Source organism: Miniopterus natalensis, chromosome 1, assembly GCF_054644295.1.
Source record: "Miniopterus natalensis isolate mMinNat1 chromosome 1, mMinNat1.hap1, whole genome shotgun sequence".
Classification (NCBI taxonomy): domain Eukaryota; kingdom Metazoa; phylum Chordata; class Mammalia; order Chiroptera; family Miniopteridae; genus Miniopterus; species Miniopterus natalensis.
The window spans coordinates 7,922,867-7,938,974 of NC_142081.1; the positions used below are offsets into that span (position 1 = coordinate 7,922,867).

Below are 16,108 nucleotides of genomic sequence, written 5' to 3' on the forward strand. Positions count from 1 at the left end.
GGTGGCTGTGCAATGACCATGGCCCCGGGCTATCACCTACTCGGGCCTCTCAAATGACCCCTTACTATCTCAGCCTTGGGTTTCACCTTCCTCTAGCTTACTCATCCCCTAAGCCCTAGGTTAATTCATTTATGTTTGCTTAACTCTGGTTTGACTGTTTTATAGAAACCAAACCAAAACCATCTTCCAGGCTCTCACCATGTCTTGGAAAAGGAGCTCTTCCACTCTGGGTCTAAGCAGAGCCTGGCACCCGGGGCCCATTCTGGGCATCACTGCCCTGAGAATCCTCAGACCAAGCCCTCCTTTTCAGCACCTGTTGAGGGTTCAGTCCATTCAGGGGGCAGATGGCGGAGCTCCAGCTCCAGGTGCCCACCACCCTCCACTGTCAAAGTGACAGGGCTCCTCTCAGCCGTGCGGGAGTGCACCTGATCATGGGTTTTGTTCGAGGGCAGTAGTTTTCCAGGAAAGTAATACACGTGTCAGTTAAATTCATTAAGTCAGAAAAAGGGAAAAACACCTACTTCATGTGTTAGCTGCATTTTGAATGACAGCCCTTTTTTAAATATACCCAACGATAGAAAACTCAATGTGTTTAAAAGCCACCTGTTATGAATACCTAATTCACAGAGCTGTGTCACGTGCATTCTTCAACGTCCTGACCGTGGAAGCAAACTGTGTACCTTGGATTTTAATCTTCCTTAATCTCTGCTTTCGTTGGGTCACTTTTCTGTTCAAGAACTTGACCTCATGCCTAAATCCCACTGCAGCCAGTCCAACGTCTCGGCCCCCATGTTTCTGACAGCGAAGTCCCACCCCAGCTTAGCCTCCGGCTCCCACGAGGGCTCCTGCCTCTGCCGGTGTTACCAACCCTGTGCTCTCCTGCCCCTCCCTTTGCTCACGCTGCCTCCGACCACGAGTGCTCTGACCTTTTTCTCCATGCACAGCCATTCGCCTTACCCTTAAAAGGTCAATTTTCGTTTGCTTTCCTCCTGGAACTATTTCGGATCATCTTCACCCTCGACTCCTCCTTAATCCGGGTGCCCCAGCATTTATGCCCATGGTCTGTTGCAGCCTTCCGCACGCCGTGTGTTTCGTGTCTCTGCTGTAGACGTGGAAGGCAACATAGTGTAATAGGAAGCTCATTGGATTTGGAATTGAGCCTCACCCCTGTCACCTATTACCTGTGTGACCTTGGGCAAGTAACTTAACCTCTCTGGACCTCAGTTTCCTCATCTATTTTTTTTTTTTTTTTTTAAAGGACAATAGTATCTGCTGTGCAGGACGGTGATGATGATTAGAGGCAACGGGTATAAATGCTCCTGGCAAACAGGGAGTTTCATAACGATGGCCACATTGGTGTTAATGATCTCCAAGGCCTCTTTCTTCCGGCCTGGCCTTTTTGTCTCAAAGGACATGATTACAGAGAGCTGGCTGAGTTCTTCCTGATCCCAATCCTGTCTGAACATGCAAAGCCCTCCTACCTACCTCCTCCCCGTCCTCCAGCCACACACAAAATGCCATTGTTGGCTCTGGGATAAATTGTGCATTTCGATCCAAGAGTGTCATTGGCTCCTCCTTTGTGTTCCTTTCACATAAACTCCCATCTGGGGTTGTCCTCTTCAAGCCACCCAACCCTGTAAGACCCGGCTCAAATCCACCTCTGTTTCCCCAGCTGCCCAGAGGATGAGCTGGGCACCTTCGCCACTCCTACCTGACTGCCTCAGATTCCTTGGGGCTGAAGTTGTGGCTCATTGATTAGACCCCTCACAGCCTTCTTTTCCTGCCCTAGATCTGCGACTCTGAGTATATTGGTTCTTTGCCAAAGGCCAGCAAGCTTTGCCCACAGAGAAAAGCATGTGTCCCTGCTGATAGGAAATCCAGAAGCTGAAAGCCTGGCCTCCACCTCCCCTCCCTTCATGAGTTTTCTCGGTGCCCTTGGCACAGCCCACAGTCCCCCAGCAAAGAAGTCTGTCATCTCTACCATCGCAGACCTGCTGGCAGATTGCAGCAGCCTCTATTATTTCAATGTATTATTTATATGGCCCATTTCCACTGCCAAGGACAGCCCACAAAGCACACTCGATCCTGCACAAGGAAACCACGAGCTCTGCCCCCTGAGATGTGCGTGCTCTCCACCTACGGCCACACGCAACTTTGCTGAAGTCTTTCACTTTACTGGGGCACCTCACTAGGCCAGGAACAATGGGACCTTGGAATAATAGGACAGTCACCACAGTCTCAAGGCTGCTGTCGAGGCAGTGGCGTGGGTGACATTAAACACACAGGATGGTTTAAAGCGGCTGCCGAGTTGCACCTGGCAGGCTGGAGCCCGTAGCTTCACACAGTTGCGTCTTAGAGTCGGAGTCGAGGAGTGTCTCCAACCAGACATCAGGTTCCTGTCCAGGGGTCCGAGTGATTATGCCTGTTACCCAGAAAGCTTCAAACTTCTCGTGCCAGCTCTGTGGGCTTCGGTCTCCTCACCTGTAAAGTATAACTGTACTAGCTCTGCCCTGCCAGCCTCACGGGGTTGTGACAGGATCAGGAGGAACAGGGCACATAGAAGTGCACTGTGCTACTCAAAGGGTGGCCCGTGGCCCAGCAGCAGCATCACCTGGGAGCTTGTTAGGAAGGCAGGACCCCAGGCCACTCCCCAGGCCTGCTGAATGGGACTGTGTGTGAGGTCTTTTTTCACCAAGACCCCCCCAGGCGATTTGTCTGGGAAGCACTGTGATATGCAAACAAAAGTGTGCTTTGGCGGGAGGAACGTGCAGTTGGCCCCTGGAAAGCTGCTGGAGCCTCGGTCCTCAGCTGGGAAACCAGCGCTGTTGCGTGAGAATGTGGGATAAAGAAGGGAGCCGGCGGAGGGCAGAGTGCCCCATGTCCCTGGAGGGGCAAAAGGAAAGTAAGGGGTCAGCGAGGGACTGTAGCCTGATGGGAAATGGAAAAGATGAGATGATGGAGTCAGCAGGAAACAGATCAGAGCTTCCTCTGCCTGCCCTGGGCCATCCCCGCCCCGTCTCTTCCCCCCCAGCCACTTGCCGTGGACTCTCAAGGTAGCTACTGACCCAAGGCAGCCGAAGAGTGGACAACTCCCGCTTGCTCTGAGAGAGCCAAAGGTGACAACCACTGCAGATGGAAAGAAAAGGCCCAGGGCTCAGGGCTCCAAGAGTCCCCAGTTTCTCCAGGAGGGCTTGAGGGTCTTCAGCCTGCCCCCAGACCACAGAGCATCCCATGCGTGGTACCTGGAGACTCAGGACTGTGGTCAGCAAGTGAATGGCAAGGGGGGAAATTGGGGGGTCACAGAGCAGCCCCACCCTCCAGGTTGCAAAGCACGCAGCTGAGCAGGACTTGCAGGCTGTCTCAGAGGCATTGCCTGCTCATTTAATGAGTGGCATTCTTATTATGCTGGGTTTTCTATTAAGCAAATTTGATGCAACTTGAAGCCAAGTGTATTTGACCCGTGTTTCAAAATTTTCCAGCAATGCTGGGAAATGGACTGTGTCACACTCGACAAAATTCCATTCAAGCAATTACCCAGGGAGAGGTAGTACCATTGCACAGATGTGAGTGCTCCGTTTCATGGGGTTAAAAATACCCACTTGCAGAGCTTTGGTGTGCAGGCAGAGAGATAACCGTGGACTGCTCTTGGCACTGGCTCCTTACTCTTCTTTTCCCCGAAGTCTTGTGGATGAACTGAAAGCTTCACTGTGGCCCAAAGGCCTCTTTCTCAGCCTCAGCCCTGCAGCTGCATTTTAATGGCTCTGCTAATCAATGTTTCAAGTCCACAGGGATGGAGCCCCAGGCTCTGATCCTAAAAGCCCCAACTCATGGGACTTGCAGCCCCCGGTGGAGTTTTTGTCATTGTTTCCAGAAAAAGCTCATCTATTTTTTTCAAGACAACAAGCAGAGTGTCTCTCTGTGCTTTCTGCCCCCAAAACAGATCCCTTAAGGAAATCAAGTTAAAGAAATCCTCACAGATAGTAGAGTTAAATGCCCCCCAGTGCACCTTCCTAACTTAGAGAATATGCAGGTCAGCTGGACAAGCACTACTGAGCACTGCCCAGGTGTGGGGATTGAATTACTACCCCCAATTCTTCACCCCTTCTGTACTCACGCCCTTGCCGTGGCCTCATTTGGGGCAGAGTAATTCCACACTCCTTGATTTGAGGCTTGCTTTGGCCAATGGAACGTTCCAAGCCTAGGCCTTAAGAAGCCTCATAAGTTTGTGTGATCGCCATGAACTTCCCCTGGGTAGCTGCTGCCCCACCATTCTGCCACGAGAGGGCACTCAGGCCCAGGAAACGAATTCTCCCAAACCGCTGTCCTCAGAAGTCCACTGGGCAGGCCCAAATAGGGTGGCACCCCATGGTCTCAAAGGCCCACAGAGCCTGGGAGAGGGCAGAACCCAGGAGCTCACCCATCTCGGCCTGCCGCCCAGCGCTGATTTAAATTTATTTAATATTTAAATTTAGTTTATTTGTTTCAGGTTTTCTATTTCTTCTTGGGTCAATTTGTTAATTTCTCAACAAATGTCCATTTTCTTTATATTGTCAAATATAGGCATAAAGTTGCTTATCACATTTCCTTAGGATCTTTTCAGTGTTGTGATAAGTACTCTTTTATTCTTGACGATGGTAATTTTTGTTTTTTCTTTTTTTTTTACTTAGTCAAGGAAAACTATAGCTAGGGTTTTAAAAAGTGTTACTAAAATAAAACTTGAGATTGTTCATTTTTTCCATTGTGTGTGTTTTCTAGCTCATTGATTTCTGTTTTTATTTCTTTTCTTCAATTTACTTTGGATTTAACTTGCTCTTCTTAATTTGGAATCAGATAATTTATTTTAAATCTTTCTTTTCTTCTAATATAAAACATTTAAAGAGACACAAAAAATATTCCTATGTACTGGTTTAGTCACATCCTACTCATTTTGGTGTTTTATCTTTATTCATTCAAAATATTTTCTAATTTCACTGTGATTTTTTAATTTGTCCCATGGATTATTGAGAAGTGTCTTACTCAATTCTCATATATCGAGGAATTTCTAGATGCCTTATTGTTGTTGATTACTTATTTAATAGCTCTGTGGTCAGATAATGTACTCTGTATGTCTTTGATCTTCTGAAATTTATGGGATTTATTCTATGGCCCAGTATGTAGTTTATCTTGGTGAGTGGTCTATATGCTTTATACAATCTGACAATCTCTGCTGTTTGCATAAAGTATTGAGTTCACTGATATTTAAAAAATTATCAATATGGTTGGGTTTAAGACTACCATCTTGGTTCAGTTTTTTGCTTGTCTCGTACATTCTTTGTTCCCCCACTCACCCTTCCCTGCCTTATTTTGGGTGAATTAAGTATCATTTAGTATGCCATTTAGTTATTCAATTAACCTTTTAGCAAAACTTCTTTGTGCTGTTTCTAGTGTTTTTTCTAAAAATTGAAAGATAAAGTTTTAACTTATCACATTCTATTTTTAACTAACAGTATTCTACTTCACAAACATCATCAGAACTTATAGTATTAAATTCCAGTTATCCCTCCCCTGCTTTGTGCTCTTGTCATATACTTCACTCCTATTTATGTTATATCCCCACAAGACATTGTCATTATTTTCAATCATTATTTTTAAGATTACATTCACATGTCTGTATAAAGATAATTTAAAAGGCCTTTTGTATTAACCCACATACTCACCCTTTCTATGCTCTTGATTCCTTTCTGCACATGCAGACCTCAATCTGGTATGTTTCCTACAACCAGAAGAAATTTCTTTAGAATTTCTTAAAGTGTACATCTGCTGGCAAAAAATTATCTAAACTTTGATTCATCTTAAAATATATTTGTTTCTCTTTCAATTTTGTAACATATTTTCCCTGGATATAGAATTCTAGATTGATAAAGTTTTTTGTTTTAATACTTTTCTTTTTTTCTTTTTTTAAATATATCTTTATTGATTTCAAAGAGAGGAAAGGAGAGGGAGAGACAGAGATAGAAACATCAATGGTGAGAGAGTCATTGATTGAGCCCACAACCCGGGCATGTGCTCTGACCGGGAATCGAACCCCGATCACCTGGATCCTAGGTCGATGCTCAATGGCCGGGCTTGTTTTAATACTTTTCAAAGTCATCATTCTGTTGTATCCTGGTCACCACTGTTTTTTTATTTTAAAAGATTGCTATTAATCTTGTTGTTTCCCTATATAAATGTTTTATTCCCTCTGGGCTAATTTTTAATTATTTTATTTCAATATTTGATTATCAAAAGTTTGACAACAATGTGCTTACTTGATTTATCTTCTTTGGGGTTCATTGAGGGGTTTTTTGGATCAGTGAGTTACTGATTTTGTCTTTATCAAATTTGTAAAATTTTTAGCCAATTTTTTTTCAAATATCATTTTTTACCTATTATTTCTCTTTTTACCAAATTATATTTGTGATTGACCAATCAATACTATTGCACACATTATTGAAATACTGTTCATTTTATTCCATTTTTTTTCCTTTCTATGCTTTAGTTGGGTTATCTTTGTTTACCTTTCTTCAAACTCAGTTCTCTTGTGGTATCCAGTATGCTGTTAATCCCATTCCATGAGTTTATAATTTCATATATTGTATCTCAGTTCCGTGATTTCCATTTCGTTCTTTTAATTTAGAGCACCTCTCTCCCTGAATTTCCAATCTCTTCAATTTTTTGCATATTCTAGATTCTTACATATATTTATCAAAATAATTTTAAAGTACATTTCTGATCATTTCAGTATGTGGATCATCTGTGAAACTGTGGCTATTAACTGATTTTTTTCTTGACTACAGGTTACACTTTCTTGCTTCCTTGTATGTCTTGTAAATATTTTTTATTTATTTATTATTAATTAATTAATTAATTTATTTATTATTTATTTTTGATGCTAGATATTCTATCTGGGAAGGGTTTATTTCTGGAGTTCAGTTATTTTCTGTTTCTTTGTCCATGGCCCTTTGATGACTTTAAAGCAGATTTTGGCCACTGATAGCCCACAGTTCAAATCAACTCACAACCTGTTTTTGTACAGATCATGAAATAAGGATGGCTTTTGTATTCTTACAGGATGGTGAAGGGGGAGGGGGAGGAGGAAGGGGAGGAGGGGAGGGGAGGGGAGGGGAGGGGAGGGGAGGGGAGGGGAGGGGAGGGGAGGGGAGGGGAGGGGAGGGGAGGGGAGGGGAGGGGAGGGGAGGGGAGGGGAGGGGAGGGGAGGGGAGGGGAGGGGAGGAACAAATACAAAGACCCTGTGTGATTTAAAGTATTTACTCCTCAGTCCATAACAGAATACTTGTCAAAAAAAAATTTTTGTTTATCTATTGATTTCTTGGTGGTTGTTTTTTAGCAGTAACAAAGGTCTTTCACATCCTTCCACATCTTAGCCAGAAGCAGAACTCATGTTGTGGTTTTAATTTGTATTTCCTGATTCACGGAGACTCTGCAACTTTTCGTATATGTATTGGTTATTTGAATAACCTAATTTTTGTGGTTTCTTAAGTCTCTAGCATGTTTTTCTACTTACACAGTTTGGTTTTTGATTGATTTGTAGGAGCAATTTATATATTCTGAATATCAGTCCTTTGTTAGTTATATTTGTGACAAATGTTTTCTCCCATTGTGTGGCTTGGCTTTTCATTCTTTTCATGGTGACTGTTTGAATAGAGCTTCTTAATTTTAATAACCTTTCCCCTTATTATGGTCAAGTGATTTTCTTGTGTTTGTTTTATGCTTATGGTCTTCATTTGCAAATTCCAGGAAACCAGAACTGATCCAGTTGGCACTACTCAGAGGAGAGACTAAGAAGATGGGTGGTATACACTGAGTTTGAGGTTATCCTCAAATGCAGCTTTTATAAATAGTGAAGTCTATTTGTGACTTGGGTAGTTTTAATTAACATTGAATTTATTAAAATAAAAATTAAAAGCTAATATCCTTAGGTTTTTAGGTTTAATTAAAACCTTAATCTTCTACGTATAAATCTAAGAGGATCTTTACAACCTAGTTAACCAAATCCCCTAAATAGTTTAAGTCGAATATATATTAATATAACCAATTTTCTTTTTAAGTTTACCTGAAATTAATTTTATTTTTAAGCACTGCATTTGTTTCTAATAAGCAAAGCCTTCCCATGAACATGGTGAATCTTATAAATCTAATAAAATAAACATATACAATTTTGAATGTTTCATCTTTATAATCACAAGATTAAATCTCTTACTGAAGTACAACATTAACACTGGAATCTTAACTAATCTCTCACATATACCAAATTCTTATGCACAAATAAAATATTCAATATTCACAAATCATTCGTAAAACACTCCAAAATAATAATATCATTGGTTTTATATTTTATTTTCCCCTTAAGTAATTATAAACATGCCTAGGTTATTAAAGTTACCTTCTAAGATGGTAGTTTTTAACAGGGGTGGTATTGCCCCCTAGGGGACATTTTTAAAATTTGATGGCATGTTTTTAATCACAGCAATGGAGGGATGCTCTAGGGTTCAGCACATAGGGGTCAGAGATGGCTGACATCCTGAGATACGCAGGACAGTGCCACATAAATAAAAGTTATCCTGTACAGGTTTCAAAGGTCCCTTCATGAAAGTGAAAATTTCATAATTTCACCACCTAGAATTTCACCACCTTTTACATGTAAGTATTTTTTGCATAGTTTTGATATAGATTGAAATTTCCAGGAATTTCTATTATCTTGCAAATCTGGGAGACACTGTACTTTGACATGTTCTGAACTTTACCAAGAGTTATTGACCATTTCAGAAAATTGTCTTGCTAGTAGCAATGTCACTCATGGTACCTAAATTAGTCTGCATGTGCAGTGGTCACATTCATGGTGATTAGTATAGTTATATGGATAGATACACTTCTTAATCCCTTATTTCAAATAGTCAAATACAAAAAAACATAATTTTCAGTTACATATTGTATTATCTTCAGTCTAAACAAATGAATGCAAGCAATTGATTTATTATATCTCCTGCTTTAATAATGCTTAGCATATACATATTGAAATATATACTTTCTATTATAAATAACTTTCTTTTATTTATCTTTTATATTACAGTTTGGGCAATATATTGCGTGTAATTAGATGATGTTATGTATGAATTCCTTTTCAGGATAGGAGAGAGTATTACAAAGTATTTTTAAGCCTAAAAAGAAACTGTAGCCCTGGATTAATAGTTATGCTGCTGCTATGCTGTGTGCTGGAATTGAATAATTAAGCGGGTGACAGGTAACGGGAGCACAGTGTTTTCCTGCCTGAGTGGGAATTAACAGATAAGAAAGGGGAGGAGGCCAGAATGCGCCATGTGGTGATGGATTAGATTAGAGACATAGCGTGAATTCAGGTTTAGCTCAACGTCAATACATACGGTTACAAATACAATTATTTAGAGATATGTGTATATCCATAGGTTCGTATACACAGCTCTATTTCCTGGCTGTGTAGCTGAGAGGGCCTAGAAGCAACAACCCTCCAGGAACAGTGAACACACCTGGCATGCAGATGTTGATGCCAAACACCATGCTCTGGTAAAAGGAACCAGGACTTCAGGTCTAGGACTGGGGTGAGAACTGGCCCAGCAGGAGCGGCTCAGTTCCGGCTCAGGGCACATGCCTGGGTTGCGTGTTCGATCCCCGGTCGGGACATGTACAGAAGGCAACCAGTTGGTGTTTCCCTCTCACATCTATGTCTCTTTTTCTCTCCCCCCCCCCATCTCTCTTTAAGCATGTCCTTGGGTGAAGATTTAAAAAAGAAAAAATAAATAGAATAAGCCTGCAGCATCATATAGTGCCAGAATGTAAGGAAATCTTACACACACACACACACACACACACACACACACACTGGTGGGGTGGAGGGTGTCAAAGAGACACAGGAACCAACTGAAAGACTAGCAGTGACCAAAGCTGGAAAAACTTGAGCAACAAAATAATTAAAGTACGACGGGATATAAACCAGAAGTGTCCTGTGATATCCTGGATGGGGTCCTGGAACAGAGGACATTAGGTTAAAACTAAGGAAATCTGCATAAAGTATGGACTTTAACAACAGTGTGCCAATATTAATTGTAACAAATAAACCCTACTAACAAAAGATGTCAATAAGGAGAAACTGGTTGTGGCGTATGTCTGAACTCTGTACTATCTGTGCAATTTTTCTGTAAATCTAAAATTTTATTTAAAATAAAGTTTTTTAAAACATGTAGTCCTTAGATGTAGACAACTACAAAACTTTGCCAAGGGATACAAAAGAAAACTTGGATAAGCAGAAAGACCTATGTTTCTCAATGTAAAAAAACAGGCTTTGTAAAGATATCTCTCCTAAATATTTATTCAAAATTTAGTTCAATTTCAATCAAAATACCAAATAATTTTTTTAGAAATTGAAAAAATATTTTTAAAGTTCATCTTAAGAATTAATAGGGAGGAAGAGCTGGATTTTTTTAAACCTAAATCAAAATGGGCAGAGTCAGATATTAAATCAAAAATTAAATTTATAAACATTAAAACAGTGTGATATTGCTGCGAGAAGAGATAGCTCATGAGAACAGAATAGACAATTCCAAAGTAAGTATAGTGGTAGCAGTATATAAATTTTGAATATAAATATGAAATTTCAAAGCAAAGAGGAATTGAAAAATAATTTAACAAACGGTGTTGGAACGGCTGGCTAAGACATATGTAGAGATGGAAATAATTAAAGTACTACGGGATTATAAACCAGAATATAATATGGCCGTATATGCACCAAATTAAATTCCAGATGGATTAAAAGTTAGTTTTCAGTGAACCCCCAGCCCTGGCCCACGAGGGTCAGTTGGTTGGGCGCCGTCCTGTGCACCGAAAGGTTGCGGGTTTGATTCCACAGGACACTGTTGATAAGTAACAATCTTGCCGACATCCTGTAAGAGGCACATGTGTAGGGAAGAAAAACAGACCAGGGGTCCCCAGGGGCTGGGGCCCACGGGCCGGGTCGGCTACAGAGGAGCCCGAGAGCGCGGGGTTCGGGGGTGGGGGTGGGAACGCCCGCGGGCTGAGCGGCCGTGCGCGCTGGAGGTGGGTCCCGGCTCCGGGCCGTGCGCGCCCACGGGCGGCCCGCCTCCGGGTTAATGGCACCTGTCGGTTCCACGCCTAAGAGCATCCCGGGGAGACCTGAATGACCGACTGAATGAACCGGGGGCTCTGCCAAGGAGTGTGCACACAGTGAACGGAACTTGGCGGCGGGGTCCAACCTCAGAGGGTGACAGCGATGGGGTGGCGGGGGTGGGGCGTGTCCAACCTCAGAGGGTGACAGCGATGGGGTGGCGGGGGTGGGGCGTGTCCAACCTCAGAGGGTGACAGCGATGGGGTGGCGGGGGTGGGGCGTGTCCAACCTCAGAGGGTGACAGCGATGGGTGGCGGGGGTGGGGCGTGTCCAACCTCAGAGAGTGACAGCGATGGGGTGGGTGGTCGTGGCGAGATGCGCGAGATGGGCTGGAAGGAAATGCGCCCAAGTGAAATGAAGGGATATTAAATATTGTTGCTCTCCTTAGGTCTTGTGTGTGTTTTTGTTGCTGTTCTTTCTTCCTTTTTCTCCCCTCCCCTCCCCCTCCTCCCCTCCCCCTCCGATCCCCTCCCCCTCCCCTCCTCCTCTCCTGTCCCTCCCCTCTCCTTCCCCCTCCCCTCCTCCCCCCCCCTCTTTTTCCAGCCAACAATTCTGCCGCGGGATGGGGGGCAGGGGGCGGGGAGGGGCTGGGGGGGAGGCGCGCCGCTGCGCTGCGTCACGGGCGAGGCAGGCGGCGCCCGGGTGGTTCGCTGGGAAAGGAAGAGCCCACGCGGCAGAGTCAGCTCCCGAGCCGATGCGGACCCGCGGCCTCACCGTGATGAGTGAGTTGCTTCCCCCGGGTGGCGGCCTGCGCGGGCTGGAGGGGGCCGGCCTCCCCGGCTCCAGCCCCCCGAGGGCCGGGGGAGTCGCTAGTGCCCACCGCTCCCTCCAGCACTAACTGGCTGTCGTCTCCCCCACCCCCTCGTGTCCTAGAGACAGCGGCTGCCGCGGGAATCGGCGGGGGTGAGTTACCTGCGTCCCCCCCGCCGCCAGCCCTCCCCCGGGCCCGCGACCCGCGACCCGCGACCCGCGACCCGCGCGGGGTGGGGGCCCTTCCCCACGCGGCGCAGGGGGCTCCGAGGGCTGCTCCGCCCCGCCCCGGCCCCTCCCCGCGGCCCGAGGGGATCTTAGGGGCCGAGAGCACACTCCCGCGGGAGGGCCACCTGGATCCCCGACCTAGCGGCTCCTTGAGTAATGGGGTCATTTGAATGGTTTATTTCACACACACACACACACACCCATTTACACACACGCACAAAGCTGAGGCCACCGAGGGCTAGCGACTTCCCCAGTGTCACGTTAGAGACGCAGCCAGGGCTGTGCCTCGACCTCCTTAGACATCTCTGCCCCCCCGCTGGCTCTTTACCCTGGCCCCCCTCTCCGTGCTGCTGGCTCCGGTGCTCGGAGCACACGCTGTCCAGGAGTTCCTAAGGGGGTGCACTCCCCAGAGCCCACGTCCCGACCCATTTCCCCGCAGTGGTGGCCGTGGGCGCTGTGCCCGTGGTGCTGGGCGCCATGGGCTTCACCAGCGCAGGAATCGCTGCCTCCTCCGTAGCGGCCAAGATGATGTCAGCCGCCGCCGTCGCCAACGGGGGCGGAATCTCCGCCGGTAGCCTGGTGGCTGCTCTGCAGTCCGTGGGTAAGTGTCCTGGGCAGCAGGAGGGGAAGGAGGACCAGGGACTTCCCATGAATTCACCCTGTCTCCTCTCTGCCGCCTCCAGCATCCCCTACCCAAAGCCGAGCCCTGCAGGTTTCAGGTCCTAGAGGAGGGGTCCAGGTGGGATCTCTGGGTCACTGGCCACTGCATGTTCCCCCTGCTCACCCTCTCTTCTCCCCCAGGGGCAGCTGGACTCTCCACATCATCCAACGTCCTCCTGGCCTCCGCTGGGTCAGTTTTGGGGGCCTTGCTGGGAGGTTCAAAACAGGCACCCCCTCCCTCTCCCCAGGCCTCACCCAGGGCTGAAAGTGACCAGCCAGGAGAAAATGTGTCCAAAGTCAAACCTCTGAAACCCCCACTCGGGTCAGAGAAGCCTCAGAAATAAAGATCATGTGCAGATGCACCTCCCTGTCTTCGTTCCTTGCAGCTCTGGCTGGGATGTTGTGCCTTAGAGGTTTCTGGTTCTCCCCGTTCTCCAGACCTGCCTTGTCCTGGAGGGGCAGAGAGGGTGGCAGGCTGATCAAGCACAGAGTCAGATGGCAGGAGGCTTTGGTTGGCCTTAGTCTTACAATGGATGGGCTGTCTAACCCAGGGCCTCAATGTACCCTTCATTCAGCGGCGGGGTGATAAAGGTTGCTGTGGGCAGGCCAGGGTGGGGGGTAGCCGGGATGCATATTGAGCCACTGACCGCAGGGCCCTTTGCCCTTCCTCCTCGATGGGCACTAGACATCCAGAGGTGAGAGACACCAGCCTTCCCTGACCTCACAATTCCTGCAGGGAGGCTGGCAAGCAACCCCCCAGGACAATATAGGATGCCAGAAGTTACATGGACTCTGGCACTTCAGGGGAGGAGACTGAATCAAATGTCACTATCCTGCCCTGCGGGGCGTGGCTCAGCAGTTCCTTGACCTAGGATCCAGGAGATCGTGGTTCCATTCCAGGTCAGGGCACATGCCCAGTTATGGGCTCGATCCCCAGTCGGAGGCATGCAGGAGGCAGCTGATCAATGACTCTCATCATTGATGTTTCTGTCTCTCTCTCTCTCCCTCTCCCTTCCTCTCTCTGAAATCAATAAAGATATATATATAGATATATATATGTATTATTATTTTTTTAAGTCGCTATCTTATGTCTGGAAAATCATACAGGAACTGACATTCATCAACTCCTACCCTGGCAACAAGGGCTTTGGGGTGTCCCTGAGTCTCCATTCACCTCCAGGATGAGATCTTATTTCCTGCCAGAGAGGTGTCATTCTCTGGAGTTTTTTGTTTGTTTGTTTGTTTGTTTGTTTGTTTTTAAGGATGAGATGTAAAATAAAAACAGGAGCTCTAAGACTTCTGCTTACACCCCAGTAGATGGTCTTGAGGAGGCCTCCAGGGGGCACAGGCTGCCTTTTGTAGGCCACTCCATGTCCACATCCACTGCTTAAGAGTGTGGAAAGCTGGAGAGAGGGTCACTGCCACACTCCACAAGAAAAAGGCAGACAACCCACACAATCATAACTTTTCTTGAAACCCTACGCGAGTTGAAGTGGCAGGGCCCCTAGTTGGCTTCAGTTGCCCACAGTGCAAACTCATTCATTAATGGGCCCTTTCCTGGCTGCCTGTCCCTCCCTGTTTCACCCTCAAGTCCTCCATTTGTGCTCCCTGGAGTCACCCCTCAATAAACCACTTGCATTCAAATCCTTGCTTCGGGGTCTCAGCATAAGATGGCTTCCAGGCCCACTCAGGAGCCCACAGGGCTGAGCTCAAGACAGCCACAGCACTGTATCAGATTGTCCCTGACATCTGGCTGGGTTCAGGCTCCATCCATCTCCTTCCCTCAGGGGGAGGCTGACAGGAGGCTCTACAGTCTGTCTCACAGTGCCTACCTGGTCAGGACCCCCAGACAGGCCCAGGTCTGTCGGAATCCCGGCAGAGAACACAGCTCAGCGTGGGGCCTGGCCCCCAAGCCAGGCTCCCCTGGACAATGCCAGAAGCCAAAGGCCATGGGGTAAGTCACTCAAACCAGCAGGCCATCCCTAAGTCTTTGCAATTTATCATGGAAAGCACTGCACAATTTCAGTTTGAAAAATGTTCCTTCTCCGTTACCTTTCCCTCTGTTACCAAAGCTACTCAAGAGAGTCTCGCTGGGGCTGGCCCGGGGATGGACCACCGACAGATGAACCACTCTCCCCTCCCTGCCCCCGACTCTCTTCATTAACTTGAAATTGTTTGATTCATGATGAAAACAGCCTTATTTCCCTGAACACAGGCAGGTTGCTTAAGAAAGCAGCTGGCAGGGAGCTGTTGGGTATGGAGCCAGTTTAAGGCTCCAGATCTGAAAAGAACCTACGGAGCAGACCATTCAGCTTATGGGAAAGATGGCCATTTTCAGTACAGAAGGAGTTGGGGACTTTGGGTCATTTCTTACAGGTTCTTTTAACATCTATCAAACGGGCAGCATCCCCTTTCTTGTAATGGTGTGTGGGTTTTCTGAGATGAGTCATGGGCAGTCTTGACTACAGTAAATATCTTTTTAATGTTGTTTTGATTCTCTTGTTTTGGAGCTTTGGAGTTGCTCTGTCAGTATTTAGGATGCCCTAGAAGTTGCTGTGGGACCCAGGAGGACAGGGGGCGGGGCTCCTAGGAAACAGAATCCCTTTCCTCCCTCCCCCAGTCCAGGTGTTATGAAAGTCATGACACCTCCATCCATACCCCTTCTAGGCCCACTACACTCCTCTCACCTTAGGACCCCCTGCTGTACCCCCTGTTTTCCACAATCACAGACCAGTGCTGTGGCTCCCACCTTGGTTCCCTCTCAGAGGGGGAGTGCCCAGGGCTGGGGGTGCAGGAGAGAGAGGGCCAGAGTCATGAGGGGCTGAGCACTTCCCAGACCTGAGGGTCAAGTCTTTGTAGATGTCCTACGACAGGCCCTGCCATCAGAATGGCTCTTGTCAACTGCAGGCCTATACTGTGATTCCCTGAGCCTTTCAACAGGCACTCCCCCCACCCCCACCCCCATCCCCTCCCCAGGTGTCAGATGTGAGTAGTTCTTTTCTTGGGCTGGTAAGATTCCCCAGAAGATTCTTCCTCCCTCTGCTCTGAATGTTGTAACTTGAATTCCAGCGCCCTGGGTGCCTATTGCTGAAGATGATTAAGGGTCTCCATACTTGTATGGACACTCTCGTTTTTAGTATGAAGCTCCTGGTACCTCCTGGCACAGAAACCCAACCTCACCAAAAATAAACTTCCAGTCGTCCGCTGGAAGGGTACTTGGGGATCTGCCTGCTTTTTATGGAGACCAGCCCTCTCCCTGAACTCCAGAAGGCCATG

At 46.7% G+C, this 16,108-nt stretch overlaps 1 protein-coding gene across 1 annotated transcript; it reads left to right on the top strand.

Moving 5' to 3' along the window:
• The first annotated feature begins 11,865 nt into the window (after window positions 1–11,865).
• On the top strand, window positions 11,866–13,194 carry LOC107536662 (interferon alpha-inducible protein 27-like protein 2). Its single transcript, XM_087813816.1, has 4 exons — window positions 11,866–11,916; window positions 12,068–12,097; window positions 12,612–12,773; window positions 12,974–13,194. The coding sequence occupies exons 1-4, from the start codon at window positions 11,889–11,891 to the stop codon at window positions 13,174–13,176; spliced, it is 423 nt and encodes a 140-aa protein (XP_087669942.1). The 5' UTR covers window positions 11,866–11,888; the 3' UTR covers window positions 13,177–13,194.
• Window positions 13,195–16,108: the final 2,914 nt, after the last annotated feature.

Bases quoted from the DNA above. Each gene is read 5' to 3' on its own strand.
- LOC107536662 (XM_087813816.1), top strand. From the start codon at position 11,889: ATGCGGACCCGCGGCCTCACCGTGATGA. The intron at 11,917-12,067 runs GTGAGTTGCTTC...CTCGTGTCCTAG, and splicing joins CCGCGGCCTCACCGTGATGA to AGACAGCGGCTGCCGCGGGA. The intron at 12,098-12,611 runs GTGAGTTACCTG...ATTTCCCCGCAG, and splicing joins TGCCGCGGGAATCGGCGGGG to TGGTGGCCGTGGGCGCTGTG.